Consider the following 16,806-nt stretch of genomic DNA (forward strand, 5'->3'; position numbering starts at 1 on the left):
TAAGGAAGAATGAAAAGTGAGGGATGATTACATTATGAATGAAGACGAATGAAAGAGAAACTCAGATCAGTTGTTAGCAAGAGCGAAAGCAGCGGATTTTTCCTAGGAAAAATCCTACGCTAAAAAGGGGGGTACTGTAACGTTGTACGTTATATTTTGAATATTTAAAAATACTAGACTTGCGATATCTCGGCCGCGCGCCGCGAGCCGTGAGCCGTTGACGGGTGACGGAAACCGGTTCGGCGAACTATCCCTCCTATGAGGCGACGCGAGCAGAGCCGGCGGTCAATCGCGAGACGGTCACTAGCTCGACACCGCGAGCCGATACAGACTGGTCTATATTAGTTTTTAACTCGCGATTATATTGCAAATAATTTAATCTTTAATAAACTATTGTGCTTCTAAAATTACTTTTAGAGTCAGTGTATACCCCAGATCGGGTAAGTGTTGCAAAATATTGCTTATTATGTGCATCTAGAAAAGTTATACGTGAGTACGTGACGTGTCGTAGAATGACTTGCTAATTTCATTGTGCATTCATTATGTTATTTCATGCTACGACCACGCCTTTGTTGCTGTTCTTATGGAATATTACCTATGGCCTATGTACTTATTTCCATAACGCTTTTAAAAAAATATCATGTGGTATTTGACCTTACATGACCGGTGCACTTAGACCGTGTCATGAGGGCCACGCCCTACAGTTATTTTCTCACATTCCTTCCTTTTAAATAATTTGTTATAGAGTCTACCTATTTATTCATTCTTAATTTAAACAAGTGCTTTGCTTATTAAATCATGCAAATACTTTCATCCTCTCATACTTTCATATCACTTGCATTTAGATTACATTTTGTTAGCTGTAATTATAATTTGTCACGCTGCCCAGGCTGCCTCATCTCGATGCTATTTAGTGCTTGATCACTGCTTTCCATCTAGTTAGGTAGTGAGTAAGTGGAAATCGGGATGTTGCAGTCGTGGCTGGAATATAACCGGACCGTAACTAAGACGGAACATAACGGACATTCCAGGGTTCAAGTACCTGACTACCTCCAGTGCACCTACCGTAGTGCACCTACCCTAAGTGCACCTACCTACGCGCTTGTCTACCTACGTGCCTGTGTCTACCTACGTGCCTGTGTCTACCTACGTGCCTGTGCCTACCTACGTGCCGCGCCTATCTACGTGTCCTGCATCTACCTGCGCGTCCGGCATCTACTAGCGCGCTGCACACTTACCCCGCCTGACCGCTGCCGAGCTGCCTGACTATACAGGGTAGTAGTGTTCTATAGCGGGCCAGAACTTAACGCGAGCTCGATTATTCTAAACCCACTCCCGGCTCTGCCGATCTTTTGTAGAATATACTTATATACTAATTTACTAAATTCCTTTTTATTTTTCTACCTACTAGGGTACCTACCACCACACTAAACGTTACAGTGGAACACAGGCAAAATTAGGTACCTAAATGAAATGGGAATAAATTGAAGTACTTTTAAATACCATCCAATTATGAAGGCATTTGGCGACAACAAGAAAGTCCTCGTTGTATCATTAGATAAAAAAAAATGGTGAATTATGGTGATCGTTTGGTTGCTCTTTGTGGATGTGGACAAATTAAAATGAAATTACTGTTTTATTTTCGCACCTTTATAATATTTAACTTATTCACATTTTGTGATTTGGCTGTTGGCTTGTTACTACGTTTTTTATTTCTTATTGTCTTAATTTTCTCTTGGCCCGGTTTATTTTTCCTCTTAATATTTTTCTTTGATTGCTTATTGATAGATTTAGTACTATTTTGTTTAACTTGCGGCCTATTTGTTGAGCGCAGAGCTGCTCTGTAGTCTTCGTCTTCGTCACTAGAGACTGCCATCTCTACCTCAAATTCGTCGCGAAATAAAGTTTCACCACTGAGTTGAGGGTTCGCATAATCTTTGTACTCACTGATCACACCACTATTTGGTTTGATTTTAACTCCAATTTGGTTGGCAAATGGTTCTAAAAAGAATAATAGGTATATACAATTCATATACATTTCTTTGAAGTGTACGGTTTCTCCTACTGATCCTATTTTTTATCTCAGCGCTTTCACACTGTTTTGCTACACGCGGAAAAAGAAAGTAAAATCGGTGAAAGCGCTGTAAACTACGAAACCAAAAAAATTGGATCAGTGTAAACAAGGAGCTGATGAGAGATTTGAGATCAGTGGCTCGGTAATAGTCTTGGTATCTTTCACGCAGTTTTTAAATGTACCTAGATGACTGATGTCACTACTTACGGCAACTGGGTAGAGACCTTAGCATCAATATGCCGTGAAGGAGGGTATTCGACATCATGGCAACGATCTGGTGTTCCAGCAGGTGCTTAAAGTTTCCTATCATTGTATTCGCAGCTCCTTCAACTGTCAAAGATTCCGGTCTGAAATAGTTAATAGTTTAGACATACCTATCCCGAAAACTGCTTAGTTTCGTTAGGAGTTCGGAACACTAACATTTTTGCGTAGGTACTCCGTACTGGGTGCAGAGTAAGAAATCAATGTCAGCAATCGTAAAGAATGTTTCAACCACCATTATAGTCTCTGAGTGAGAGAAAAGAAGCTCAATGTTTAATTACTTCATCTGATCCAGAAATTCGATGTCCAAGTCGACGGTTTCAGGATCTTTGACTAAGGTCAAAGCCAGGTGCGCCGAGAGTTCATTGGCCGACAAGATTAGCACGCCAGCTAGAGGCGGCACCCCCGTCGGTAACATTGCTTCATACTTGTAAACCACCTGAAAATGTATGTTGGTTTAGCACAAGTTAAGTTCTTCTTTTTATCTTTCTGTTCTGTTCTTCATTTTTATTTTATTTATTTTTATTTTGGCACAATGTGCCAGTCACCAGTTTTTTTTACTATATATTTATTGAATACAACACAAGTAGTTTCTAGGCGTATTAAGCTACGGAAAGTCAAAAATGTACAGACAACACATTAAGCTGGTATAATCTGCCTTTCTTTAAAAGATTTTCAACTTTGTCTCAAGTATAAGGTTCAATGTTAGCACCATCTGTAAATATGGGAAACCAATCCTTATATTTTAAATGTAATTCAAAGTACTTTCTCCTTAAATGCAGTGCAATTCTAAGGTGGCAAAGTGCCTTTTTGAATTAATGGCAATCAAAGTAGTTTTGTTTTAGCATCTGTTTAATTATAAGTACCTATACCTGTAAATTAATTGCAATCAGATGTGGTTTGTGTATAATGGGACTGGTATGCACAATGTGTAAAAGTCCTTATAATTAAAAAACAAGGTTCAATGTTGACTGGGAAATTTAGCTTGACGTGCTGGCGTCTGTACCTTATATTCCATGATAAGCGGATGTTAATTGGCCACGTACCTTCAAGTTGCTGAATCCTACGACGGTATCGACTCTACGAATGTCTTTCTGTTTGACGCCGGTGGCCACTGACCGCCTGTACATACTGTCAAGTCCTCGTATCACGCCATCATAAAGTTTAATTACCTGTTATTAAAAAAATAACGTCAAGTTTTTGGGGTATCTAGGCAATGTATCGAATGATGTATCGAGGTATGGTCTAACCGTTTTTTGGTGCGGTTGACAATTCTGTCAGTCAGTAGAAAAAATGATGAAAATTGAAAATTAATGATACCTCTTCCTTCTAAAGAGTACATCAGAGTACATACATACTAAAGCTTGTAAGGCAGAATGAAAGAGGAGAACGTAGAGAAGTACATAACATGCTACATAGGGTAGTAGATAACAGAGCACCTGTTTAGGGATAACAAATAAGGGAGTAAATGGGAGGAGTACATAATCCTTATGTACTCTGCCTATTTAAGTCAATAGGTAGAGTAAAAAAAGGAGAATATCGACGAAGCAGATAAGGGAGTATATAGGTACATAGCGGACTATATAGGCGACTACATAAGGAAGTACCAAAAAAGAGAAAAATTGTGACGTTACAAGTAAATTGGTCCCGTACGTACAGTATAGTCAAGGTAGATCCGCCAGTGCTGTTCAAAAATCTGTAGGCCCAAAGACTTACCACGCCTTGGATGGAATTGAAAGTGAACGCAGGCACCGGGATTGTATCAGCTTTTAATTGTCTTATTCTGGTCACGATATCGGTGATAGCTTTGTCTGTGTACTCTTCTAAAGCGGTGGCTCTCTCCTTGTCATATTTTCTTAAAATAACAATAATTGTTAATACTACATTATAGTATATCAAAACGAGTCCAATATTGAAGAATATATTGTTAATTTTAAAGAGGTCGTGGCTACGTAATAACCTAGGAGTCGATCGATGTGAAGGTCATGCAAAGCTTATAGCGGAGGACCCCGTTTACCATCTCGTCATGACGAATTCCTCAGTGTTTCGGAAGACACCTTTTATTGGTGGGTGCTGGCTCTCATTCGAACATCTTTGGCAGTGGTTGGTCAGAAGCCAGAAAGTTTGGCAATCAGTCCTAATAAGGCGTATCGGGTTGCCCAGGTAATTGAGTTAAGGAGCTTAGATAGGTAGTCTACGTAGATTGTAGAACACTGATATTCAGCCTCATCCGACACCTGACGCAGCTCCTCTAAATATTTAGTTAGGAAAAGGTTAGGCAGATGAAGATTGTAATTTTCATAATGGTTTCAGAATATACTAGTAAGTAAGTAAAGTAAGAGACTTACGAATATTTATCTATATCGCTTATTCCATCTAGGCTGATGAATATCATGTAGTCATTAAAATAATGTTTCAGCCATAGGTCCAAATCTATCTTAAGTCTACTCATGAAGTTACCTGTAAAACATCTGAATGTTATGTTTGTTGTTTTTGCAAGGGAATTGGAAATATTATAGCTGAGTACCTAAGTTTTCCTTTTTTATTTTTACCGCTGAACTTCCGGCAGCTTGATTTACGTACTGAAATTAAATAAACGTACTTCATAATATCAATAATTAAGAAGTAATCTATTGAACAAATAACAAGCATGCAAAAAATTTGAAAATTTTACTAATCTTTCGACATATGATTAAAAAAAATTCTGCTTTTAGAATAGTGTAATGGGCATACTATTTAATAACTCTTTCTGAACAAGTAACCTGAAGCTCGCAAGTTTCGAAGTGATAGAAATGTAAATAAATACTCACAGTCATCAAAATATCGTCAGCGATGATTTCGGAGTTAACCATTTCAATCCTGAGTCTGTTTTTAATTATCCTGTATTGGCCTTCCATTTTGTATTTCACGTTTCTCAACAAAAACCTAGAAAACGTATGTAAACGTCGCAAATATGCGCGAACAAAAATAAAGAATACAAACACCCGTCCATCATAAGTAGATTACTTTTGCAGAAAGTAAATAATGCTGTAGGCTTACCAGTTTGATGGAAGTGTTCCTACTCCTTAATACAATATGACCCCCAGTCAAATTGTATTAAGAAATAGGAACACTTGTACTTACTCCACTTCTCCGAAGGTGGGAGCGTAGATGAGGACGGAGGGATCATCGTCAGTGAGGGAGCGCTCATACGCGCCCTTCAGGTGCAAGTCATGCAGGCACAGGTTTATCCTCACCATCATGTTCGTGAAGTCGTTATGCAATGATTCAATTTTGAAATGTGTATTGTTGCGAAGTTTCATGCGATGGAAAAACCTGACGACAAATATGATTCAGTTTTCCTAGATCTTATAATTAAAGTCATTTATTATTTGTAAGACCTTTCTTAGGTTAGGTATTGCTCACATTAGCAGCTTATTACAGCTTACTAGTTACTTACGTAATTTTTACAGAAGAAACTTACTAAGTATAAAGTCGGGGTAAGACCGGTATAAAAATATGTAGGTGTTATAAATAGCAATGAGCCATGACAATGGGCAACTGAAACTGTAGTAAAGCGATTGCTTTAAATACAAATGTCACGTAGAATGTAAAGAACTTACAGTACTGAGTCAGGCATTCGTAGCATACAGAAGCCCCCGAGGTTGATCCCTGATGGTATCGCTGACGTGGAGTGGAATGCGTGTATTTCCCGGAGCGCGGCTCCTCTACTTTGCACTAGATCCTGAAATACCAAGACAATACAAAAGTTTTAATTTTATATAGACGGCCTATTACAGGGTCTTACGAAACGAGAATATGTACCTACATTTGTGTACAATAACTAATCGGCTACTGGCGACCTAGGCGGTGGTGTTGCTTATGGGTACGACGGTAAAGGCCTTATAGAAACCGTTACGTGGGTTTTATGAAAGTTATAGGTACAAAACGAACAAAACAGTTGGCGGTGATACTTTTTCCTCGGAGAGTAGGCGAATTAGGTTAGATCAGGCTCAGGCCTTTTCTGGTCTTTTATCCTACAGGACTATTACTCTGTTCATAAAATATAATATACCTAGCGCAGAATTGGTCTTATTACAGGTTGGATTACCAGAAAAATTTAAATTTGTACATACTTAGTGTTTTTTTCTAAGGGTACGTACTTCAATCATATGCTCATCGAAGTTTGAACCCATCATGGCGTCGTGAATATCAGTCCTTACTGTATTGTAGCGATCTGTGAAGGTCAATTTCAATTGTATAAAAGTACCAGTAGAAGTTTTGTGGTTGTAAAAATCTTCTGTTGTTAGGCGGGATGTGCTCAAAAATTTAAAAAAAAATATATATTAATAGATACCCACTCGAAACACTAAAGCACTGTGTTGCATCGTACACTAAGATGGAGAAGAAATGAGAATCATTTTCCGAGCCTTTTTCCCAACTATGTTGGGGTCGGCTTCCTATGCTATATGGCTATGGTGGGAGAAGAATTGAGAATGTTACCATCAATTTGATCCATGACTGTGAAGTGATGTGGGGCATTTAGCTTCATCCAACAGTTTGATGCGGGCGTATCGTCAGCTGCTGCGTTATCGGACCCCTCAACATTGGATAATACATTTTCTTCTACATATTCTTCTAAAATGAACAGTTATAGTAATATTATTTGTTTTACGGAAGTCGTGAGTATGAAGTATTTTAATGTGAGAAAGTATGACTTAGTATAACGGTGTCTAAGCATGACATGATGCTTAGTACACCTGGGTAATTCTACAATATCTAATTAAATAGCGACGTAGGTATTAGGACGTTAAAATAAATAGATTATTGCATTTTATCTTACTAGACGCCGCGAAAGTTCGAATACCAATCAGACACCTTCCTATTACATGGAATAGGTACCTATACTAAAATTAAAGTGATCTACCTTCATCATCTTCAAGGGAAAAAGAAGAGCCTTGTATAAAACCCCACTTGTAAAATACGCAGAGTAATAAAAGAATATATTTTATATTCTTCATGTCTCCAACTTCTAATTTTTCCCTCCACTGAACAAATTCCGTTTCCTTATCAACAATGACTTGACCATAAACCAGTGAATTCAATTAAAAAGTTTCATAACGTAATGATTTAATTCAATGATTATGTTTATGTAAAGGGATTGTGGCTTCACATTGTAGGCGAATATACCTGAGATGTATTCTACATTTCTGTTATTTACAAGCTTTTTAATATGTCAAATTAGTTCTGAACCTATACAGAAGACTATCCTAGATTATTTCAACAGTGGTAAGATGCGTTATACTTCTTCTTCTTCTTCTTTCGTGTCGATGACATGTCATATATTGAGACTACACTATGTCAGCCCCCAAGCGGCCAGATGCGCTCATTAAGTCCTCCCGCGAGCAAGTTTCAGGGCACAGTGGACATGCGATTAGGTGGGACAGCGTCTGCGTTATACTGTACAATGTGTACTGTAAATGTACCGTGTTGAGCCAAACTGAAGTCATGTAGCTCTAATGAGTCTCTTCTATCAAAAATTAAAATCTTTGTACCTGCCTATAAATGTATAAAGAAATATATGAGCATTTTTAAACTAAATAGCGTTTAAAATAATGATTTAACTTACAGAATCTGTTCGCAAATTTAGGAATGATTGGGAAATATACAGGAAGCCTTTGGAACATGCGGTAACAAGTGTGAGTGAATTAACTTATTAATTTTGGACACAATTTACTTAATCGGTTTCAATGAAATTTGGTTCTCGGATAGTAAAAATTTCTAGAGTGTGAAATGGGACAACATTCAACATATAATTGCCGTTTCGCTTTTCAGGCTTTACTTGAAAACGTAGGCAACCCTGGAATGAATGTCTATATCAGAAGACAAAATGAAGATTTAGCCTTAGGACTTTACCACGATGACAATCAAGTCCAACTGTAAGTATTATGCAGTGTCTAAATAATATATTTTAATCCAATTACTAATAATATCTGCGCAGTTGGCTAACCACCTTATATGAGAACAGCCGCCATAGCTGATAGTTGGCTAGGAGGACATCAAAGTTAAAAATAATAATTAATTTTACACTTGTTATACATTTTTAGGTATTTCGAAAGTTTAGTATTCAACCTAATGACGGTATTCATTCGTGTTTTCTTCCAGAGTATTATTAAACATACTTCTCCAACAGCTACCTAGCTTATATCTGCCCGAAGTACAATTCTCTCTAGCTTCCAATGTGCTCAAAATTTACGCGGCCCTCAGTAAGATTATCATACACGCTGACTATGCGATAGCGAGGAACAAGAGTGATATTATACATGAGCCAATTTACCAGAATCCATATGAGGCATCGCCTTTTCGATTCCAACAAGTTTCCGATATCGGGAAAATCACGTAAGTCTGACTTAGTTCATAGTTGATATTGTTAGTAACATAATGGCATGGGTTGCGTAACATAATTACTTATAGGTACCTAATTTAAAATGTGAATAGTTTTATAGATGTTTGCATTTACCAAGAAATTGTTGTTTAGTTATATCATCCTCTTAGCTTCTTTCTACAAAATAAAGGTTGACAATCGCTTGTTGGTTTGCTTCCAATATGCACTTAAGGACTTAGGTAGGTCCCCAGCGGGGCCCAACAGGACCAAGGTCTGCTGGGGCTGCGGGATAGTTCGAAAGAGTTACCGCGGCCCTGGTACATAAAAGGCCTACGACGGAACACGACGGTTTTTAGTCAGTAAAAGTCTGGCTTGTGGCTTCTCGAAACGACATTCGAACGTAACAAATGACTACCAGGACCATTGACAATGCGCCTTCCGAAACACAGAGAAACTTGTTCATCAACGGATGTAATGCGTTTGATCGATTATATTAATCGAATCGTACGGCTGCTATGTACTTACAACGGGTTTTAATAACCTATCCATCCGCTTATTTTAAAGATTGAATTTAGATGCTTAATATAAATTATGTACAACAAAACAACGGATAGATGTCGGTTATAGGAATCCAAGTCAGCCGTGAGCTCATGTACTCAGTAATATCTGTCTTTTAGCCTCATATTGGATAGCTGCGTATTAAATGGATTTCTAATTACATCACTATCTGGAGAATCTGTTAATTTGGGATACGACCATCTAAGATTATTGCATTGCCAGCACACTATTGAGGTAAATATTCACTTTAAACCATCTTTGGGTAAAATTATCTAAAAGGATAGACTTACAAATTGAACGTTCACTATGCGTACAGAGAAGTGAAACAAAGATTAGGTTCTAAACTGGCCAAAATGTTGGTGTAATTTATATGGTAAGCCAAATCCCTTATTTTTACCCGACCGCAGGTTACATTTCAAAACTAACTTCTTCTTTCTAAATGATATAATATTTGTGTAATTCCTTCCATAGCTATACCAACCCGGCGACGATTCTCCGCCAGTCATCACGAGGTATAATCCCTATAGACTTGACGACGGTAAGACTCCAGATTACTTCCATGTTCACACTCTAGCCCCTGCTTCCCAAGTCTTGAGCCCTTTTTATTAAATCGTATCCCAAATTATATCTACAGTAATGTTGCAACTTATATCATCTTTTTTTACGCAAAGTGTTACTGACTTTAGTGTGTAACGGGGTTTATTGGGATCGTGTTGGGTAAATCCGATTTTATGATAGAGCAACATGTTGTTAATAAGACAGCTGTGCTTAGCTATATGTATAGTAAGTAGAAACAAAAATGATGGTCTTGTTAAATAAAAAAAAAGTAGATGTATAAAGATTGCATGTCATTTACTCTTCTATACACATGCAATGTGCATATGTAGTACTTCATAAAATTTTGAAAAATAAATATTAAAAGGTGTTGATATTTAATTGTGCCACAGGTTTGAAACTGACCGATTTACTGATGAGGCCAATAAGTGAGGAGCTGGTGCCCAAGGTCCAGGCGGCCATGTTTACTTTCATCAACACTTCCTCGATCTTCCAAAAAGACCTCAAAGACTTAAGGTAAACACTATTGTCTGAAACGGCTTTATGTTTAAACCATGAAGTTCTCATCTCTTCGTTATTTGTTCCCGAAAATCAAAATGTTCGAATAAAACACTACTGCGCATACGCAAGGTGTCAAATGGTTATTTTCAGAGGGGCAAAGTTGTTGACGAGAACTGTTCTCTTCTGAATCTGTAATTTCTTTTGCATGTATACTAAAACGCCATATTTTATAGACGGATATTTGTACAGTATCGTTATTGAATTCCAGAGAAAATCAAGAAGTAGTGTTTCAGGCAACATGGTTGTATGTAACAGAAATAGTCAGAAACTTAAATAGAATTACCATTGAGAGGAACGGTGGAGCGATTGACATTAAGGATAAAACTTTTTATTGGGAAGACGTAAGGGTACGTAAGAGTAAAAAGTCAAATGAAAGTCTTTGATGTTTATTTCATATAAAAATACTGAATTGTTCTAATATAAAAAGAACTGCCTGCACAAACATTTATTTTGAGTAGACACAGTTGCACTCCCTATTCCTTAACTCTCATGGCCCGATGGGCCGGCAATCCGACACGACCGGAAAGAGATCAGGCGTAGGACCGATATTAACGTGCTCTCCGATGCACGGGTCCATTATCTTTCAGACTCTGAATTGCTTTGTGAAGTTTTGATAACCTACAAGGCCATTTTGGACCTACCCGGGACACAGCTTGATTCTTACGGACAGTTTGACGGGGACGGTGTGTCAGTTATTTGACATATCTTGGTACAAATATTAATTTAAAAAACCACGTGAAATAATTTAGCGCCGCCGCGCGTATACGCGGAAAAAGTGGCTAGTGTAAAATCGTCGTTCGAATGATGAAGTTTTGTATTTGCTTTTGTTTCTTACAGGAAACGTCTGTTAACAAATCGGAAACTTTAACAATACTTGAAGTGGTACTGACAGGCCTGGACACTTTGTACTGCGCGCACTCCGGTGGCCCTTACAGGATGAAATCTGCCATGATAGGAGAACAGATTCGTTTCAGCACTCTACAGGTACGTTTGGTATTTTATAATAAAGAATATCTGCCATGTAGATGTTATGATTTTTACAGATTTATTTTCACCCCCTTATAATCGAAACATGGATGCAGTCATTTAAATCCTAAATAATATAAAAATACGAAAGGATCTCTGCCTGTCTGTCGTATTTGAAGGTCAAGACTAGGTACTGCACCGAGATTTAGGAATACGTGTTAAACCGGGCATAAAAATTCAGGCCAACTGCAAGTCAGTCCAACGCAAAGCCCGAAGGGTTGCCATGTAGGTACCATCCATGAAAGACTACTCTTTCCTATAACTTCCCTGAAATATTTATTTTACTATAGTTTTCACAGCTACAGAAATCCATCATTTTGGAAAATTCTAATTGAATAGCTACCACGATTTTTGAAATACAGCCTGACAGCACAGCCAAGTCTTAGTAATAGGGCCCCTTTCAATCTATCCTCCGGTAATCACTCGCAAACCTATTAGGTATGTAGGTACCTGTGAGCGTGCAGACGAAGTCCTGCAATTTTGTTTTCATTTTCTACAGGTACGGGGTCACATAGATATAGGAAAAGACCGATTCGCCTTCGTAATTGAGTTAAAGGACTTGGCTGTTGATGTACAACTCGAAGTGAAGCCGGGTCAAGTGCAAGTGGACGGAGAGCCGTATAAGATATTAGAAATCGTTGGCTATAGGTAAGGTCCAATTATGAAGTTAAGTTGAACCAATCAAAGCAAATGATCTGATAGATACATTCAAGGGTTGCTTAGAAATTTCTTGCGTGTTCAATAAAACGAAAATTGACTTTCACTTTGCTGATCTGAATGTCTTAGCTCTAGTTTTTAACCGGCATCAAAAAAGGAGGTTCTCAGTTTGATCTTTAGGGTATGTTACGTTAGGGCCGAACCGACTTTGATGCGGTTTTCAGCACAGTATTTCCCACACTTAGAAGATGGTTTGAAGTATATTTATTGAAGTCATAAAACCGATTATGACTTTGCAAAAAAGTTTTATTTTTTCTTAAAGATTCGTTTATATAAAAAGCTATCTCCAGCAGTATATTCCTGAAAGCAGGTGATAATAATGTTCTTCCATTTCAGACGTATGTTGTTCACTGCACCTTCATTAATGTATCCGACGGTAGAGGCTCTGGTCAGCGGATACTTCTTAAAAGAACTGCCGAAGCTCATAATGTCACACTTGAAGTCGATATTCGCTGAAGCATTAGGAAGCGCTCACAATTCTTTAAATGGGAATAAGGGTAACCTAACATTCAAATTATTTATTCTAATTTATGTATGTTAGTGACGACTAAACCCCGAAGTGTGACTATACCTAAGTTAGTCATTCCGCTAGACTTAGTTGTATCATCTCGCCTTCGGTAGGAATTAGGTGTAGCCTTCATCATAACTGCTACGCCCAGATGATATTTTTTCCAAATATGTTAGGGCTGGTCCGAAAAGATGCAGCTGCGTTCTATTTATCAGTTTTCAACATGGAAATACTACTTATCTGACTGCCTTAACCTTGTTACTTGGGTAAAACGAAACCCTTACTAAATTCAGTCAACGTTTTGCCTTCTTGCTACCCAGAACGACTAACGAAGATGAGAAAAGGAATACCGGGAAACACAATTTAACGTGCTTCTCAAAATACGTCATCAATGATAGATTTGATCACCCATCCAAAGACCGCTTTAAGTCTTTGATGGGTCGGCCCGTGTAGCTGCTACTTACCATGAGCTCGACTTCATTTCTAAGTAATTAATGGACATTTTGCTTACTTTGTACCCCACAGCTGACGCCTGCAAGGAGCAACGAGATAAAACCTGTGGCGGTACCTATTCCTACGATTGTACTAACCCTCATACAAACAAAATGTGTAAAACAACGTGTACGTCCACCGACTGTGTTTGCAAACCAGGATTTGTTTCCTCTGAAGGAAAATGTATTGAAGATTCTAAAATAAATACATTTGATGAAAGGGCCAGGCTGCGACACCTTCGACAGAAAATGAGCAAAAAACATGAACGCATCAATAAAATAAGAAAGTAAAACATTGAAGAGAGGAGATCACTTACTGTTCATCTTACCGAGGGCAATTAAGTAACCAAATAACAATTTACTATCATAATCCGATTTTTTAAATATGTAGCTATTGTTGTTAATTTGAAAGTGGAAAATAAAGCATACTTACAGAAAGCATAGAGGTTCTACCTACATTGTTGTACTGAAATATGTTGAACTAATTTTCAATTTCTATATGACCAAGAAGAAGGATATAAAATTCCTACTGCATTTAATTTTTTTGTAAATTATAAAAGAAAATATCCAAAAGGTATAAATGGCCACTAGGTTATCACGTCCAATTCAATTCAATTCAATTCAATGTATTTATTTGTGAGCATAGGTATACAGAAAGGTCTTAAAATTAAACATGTCAGAGCTCTATGTTCTACCAAATGGAATTGGTGTACAAATAATTTTAATCCTATTGAGTTTAAACATTATAAAATCATAGTGTTTCTATTTTATCATTTAGAAATATTTCAACTGAGTAATATGCCTTATCTATTAGAAATATACTTAATCTACGTTTAAAAATACTAATATTCTGTTCAGTTCTTATACTTTTTGGAAGTTTGTTATAAATTTTTGGAGCCATTGTAAAAATACTGTTTTTATAAAACGTTGTCTTAGATCTTATTAAATGTAATTTATCACAACGACGTTGACTGGTTACTTGGTCAAATTTGTTTAAATTATTTTTTACAAACATGCTTGTTTCGTAAATGTATAGTGAGGGCATTGTTAATATTTTTAAATTCTTAAAATGCATGTAGCAACTGTCGGTAGATTTTAGATTGCAGATAGCTCTAATGCACCTTTTTTGACACTTAAACACCATTTCTTTACCCGTTGCGTTTCCCCAAAACATAATTCCGTACCTCAAAGTCGACGCTACTAAACCATGATACGCCATTAATACTGTTTTTCGGTTTGCCGTTTTATTTAACATACGCAGAGCATAAGAGTATTGGTTTAGTTTATTGCATACTTTGTCTATATGTATATTCCATTGTAGCGTATTTTCTATATTTAGTCCTAAAAACTTAGTAACATTAGTCTCATTAATAATTTTGTCGTTGTATTTAATATCTAAATTTAAATTATTATTTAGTCGTTGTTGAAATTTCATTAATACTGTTTTTTCTAAATTTATAACTAGATTATTATTTATTAGCCAATTAACAACCGAATCAATGTTAGAGTTAATATCTGCCTCCAGTGAATGTAAGTCGTCACTATTAAAAAGTAGGGTACTGTCATCTGCAAACATTGTCATGGGGTATTTTGATGACATTGGGAAATCATTAATGTAAATAATAAACAAAGTCGGGCCAAGCACACTTCCCTGCGGTACTCCGTAAGTTACCGTTCTCTGGTTAGACTTATACGTTATTTCGTTATTTTTATAAATTCTACTAATAAATGTTATTTGTTGTCTGTTACGAAGGTAGGATGCAATTAAGTTCAATACATTTCCTCTTATTCCGTAAGAATTTAGTTTGTTTATAAGTATTTTGTGGTCGACGCGGTCAAAAGCCTTTGACATGTCCATGTATAGTGCAATAGCAGGTAATCTCTTATCTACTCTACTGCTTACTGTATGCAGGAAATCATAAATGGCCATGTCAATTGACTTGTTTTTTCTAAAGCCTTTCTGGTTATCAACAAATAAACTATTGTTCTCGAAGTATGCAGTGAGTTGGTTGTTAATTGCTTTCTCAAATATCTTAGAGAAAATCGGTACTAAAGCTATAGGTCTATAGCAAGACATGTTTTCTCTGTCATCCTTTTTAAATAGGGGTTTTATTATGGTTATTTTCAATTCTTCTGGAAAAATACCGTGTTCAATGCTTAGATTAATAAGATGGCTCAATATTGGCGCAATTATAATGCACACGTGTTTTATAATTTTTGTTGTTATGTCATCATATCCAGCACTGGCCGTGTTTTTGAGTGACATGATAATTCGGTAGATGTCGAGTGGTATCGTAGGGGCCATGAACATTGATTCATTTCTATTATCATTGCACGTGTTTTTTATGTTTGTACTATTAGTTGATTTGACTTGATCAACAAAATAATTATTGAAAGCTTGTGCTATTTCATAGGGATCAGTCAATACTTTTTCATTAGATTTAATTTTTAATATAGGTTCATTAGGTGTATTGTTTTTGTTTTTTCTGCTATTAATAACTTTCCATGTTGCTTTACAAAGATTTTGTGCCGAATTAATAAATCGACAATTATGAGCTCTTTGCGTGAGATCGATTACTTTCTTAAGACGGTTAGAGAGATTTTTGAGGTTAGCTTTATTTTCTTTAGTAGGTGTTTTTCGGTATTTCCATAACAGTTCTCTTTTTCTTTTGCTACATATCTTAATACCGCGACTAATCCATTTTGGTTTTACTTTGGTCGATATTTTTACTCTTACATTAGGAAAGCATAGATCATACAGTAATTTAAACCAATCATAGAATAGTTTAAACGCTTTGTTTGGATCTGTTTCTTTATACACATCAGAAAATGTAATGCTGGCGAGATAAGATTTAAATTTTTGCACATTTTCTATAGAATAGTCCCGTTTTGTAGTGAACCAGTGATCTAACACACACGTTTGCTTAACTGGACACCGTAGAAGCTGGGCAGTATGATCAGATACTGCTAGCTCTAATACTTCGCCTTTAGATCCTCGTATATTATGAGCAATATTATCAATGCAGGTCCCGCTACATAACCTAGTTAGTACTTTTATTTCGAATTTAAGATTGAATCCTGTAATGAGGTGCCTAAATTGCTCAGAGCATTTGGTATTTTTGAGGAGGTCAATATTGAAATCACCGCAGAGTATTATTTTTTTGTTTGTATGGAATGAGATAGAGCTTAAGAGACTATCCAGATTCTTAAAAAACATATCAAGTTTTTTTCTTAATTCGTTGCTATGTGGACTTCTGTACATACATATTACGACGATGTTGTGATCTGTCAATTCTACTGCGCAACATTCGATTACATTTGAGACACTGTATTTTTCAATCGACTCCAAAACCTTATATTTAATTCCGTTTCGTATCATTATGCAAGTACCGCCATGTCTGGAGTCTCTAGTAAAGTAGGTAGCAACATTAAAATTAGGAATGTGGAGCAAATCAACATCAGGTAAAATCATATTATGCTCTGAGAAACATAGTACATCAACAGTTTTTCCTAAGTCATACAATTCATCTAATATAGCAGTAAACATAGCTGACTTATTTATGAGACCATTTATATTTTGATGTATTAAAGTAATATTTTTATATACGAAAAAAATAGTCTTCATTACTTTTACAATTATCATTGGAAGTTTCTATAACAGACTCACATTGTATTGGTGACATCTCAGTGA

General features: G+C 36.6%; 2 protein-coding genes across 3 annotated transcripts; one reads left to right on the forward strand and one right to left on the reverse strand.

The window, feature by feature from the left end:
- Positions 1-1,614: 1,614 nt before the first annotated feature.
- LOC110372842 (uncharacterized) lies at positions 1,615-7,376 on the reverse strand. Of its 2 annotated transcripts, none has more exons than XM_021329836.3 (13): positions 7,242-7,376; positions 6,818-6,949; positions 6,478-6,551; positions 5,938-6,059; positions 5,459-5,650; positions 5,146-5,260; positions 4,863-4,917; positions 4,684-4,795; positions 4,052-4,190; positions 3,382-3,507; positions 2,617-2,774; positions 2,282-2,421; positions 1,615-2,001 (listed from the first exon to the last, which is right to left on the reverse strand). In XM_021329836.3, the coding sequence occupies exons 1-13, from the start codon at positions 7,333-7,335 to the stop codon at positions 1,637-1,639; spliced, it is 1,824 nt and encodes a 607-aa protein (XP_021185511.3). In that variant the 5' UTR covers positions 7,336-7,376; the 3' UTR covers positions 1,615-1,636. The 2 variants fall into 2 exon arrangements, with proteins under 2 accessions (XP_021185511.3, XP_021185510.3); XM_021329835.3 differs by having other exon boundaries at positions 6,818-6,952.
- An 89-nt stretch (positions 7,377-7,465) lies between these two features.
- On the forward strand, positions 7,466-13,978 carry LOC110372765 (uncharacterized). The gene is made up of 12 exons (XM_049837904.2): positions 7,466-7,603; positions 7,946-8,013; positions 8,150-8,253; positions 8,480-8,713; positions 9,377-9,491; positions 9,729-9,795; positions 10,205-10,328; positions 10,582-10,720; positions 11,211-11,357; positions 11,899-12,047; positions 12,453-12,613; positions 13,150-13,978. The coding sequence occupies exons 1-12, from the start codon at positions 7,510-7,512 to the stop codon at positions 13,404-13,406; spliced, it is 1,659 nt and encodes a 552-aa protein (XP_049693861.2). The 5' UTR covers positions 7,466-7,509; the 3' UTR covers positions 13,407-13,978.
- Positions 13,979-16,806: the final 2,828 nt, after the last annotated feature.

This window comes from Helicoverpa armigera, chromosome 8 (assembly GCF_030705265.1).
Source record: "Helicoverpa armigera isolate CAAS_96S chromosome 8, ASM3070526v1, whole genome shotgun sequence".
NCBI lineage: Eukaryota > Metazoa > Arthropoda > Insecta > Lepidoptera > Noctuidae > Helicoverpa > Helicoverpa armigera.

Bases quoted from the DNA above. Each gene is read 5' to 3' on its own strand.
- LOC110372765 (XM_049837904.2), top strand. From the start codon at position 7,510: ATGTATTCTACATTTCTGTTATTTACAAGCTTTTTAATATGTCAAATT. The intron at 8,014-8,149 runs GTGAGTGAATTA...TTCGCTTTTCAG, and splicing joins TGGAACATGCGGTAACAAGT to GCTTTACTTGAAAACGTAGG. The intron at 11,358-11,898 runs GTACGTTTGGTA...CATTTTCTACAG, and splicing joins TTCGTTTCAGCACTCTACAG to GTACGGGGTCACATAGATAT.
- LOC110372842 (XM_021329835.3), bottom strand. From the start codon at position 7,335: ATGAAGAATATAAAATATATTCTTTTATTACTCTGCGTATTTTACAAG. The intron at 4,796-4,862 runs GTACTCAGCTAT...GATGTTTTACAG, and splicing joins AATAAAAAAGGAAAACTTAG to GTAACTTCATGAGTAGACTT. The intron at 2,422-2,616 runs GTAATTAAACAT...TAACTATTTCAG, and splicing joins GAATTTCTGGATCAGATGAA to ACCGGAATCTTTGACAGTTG.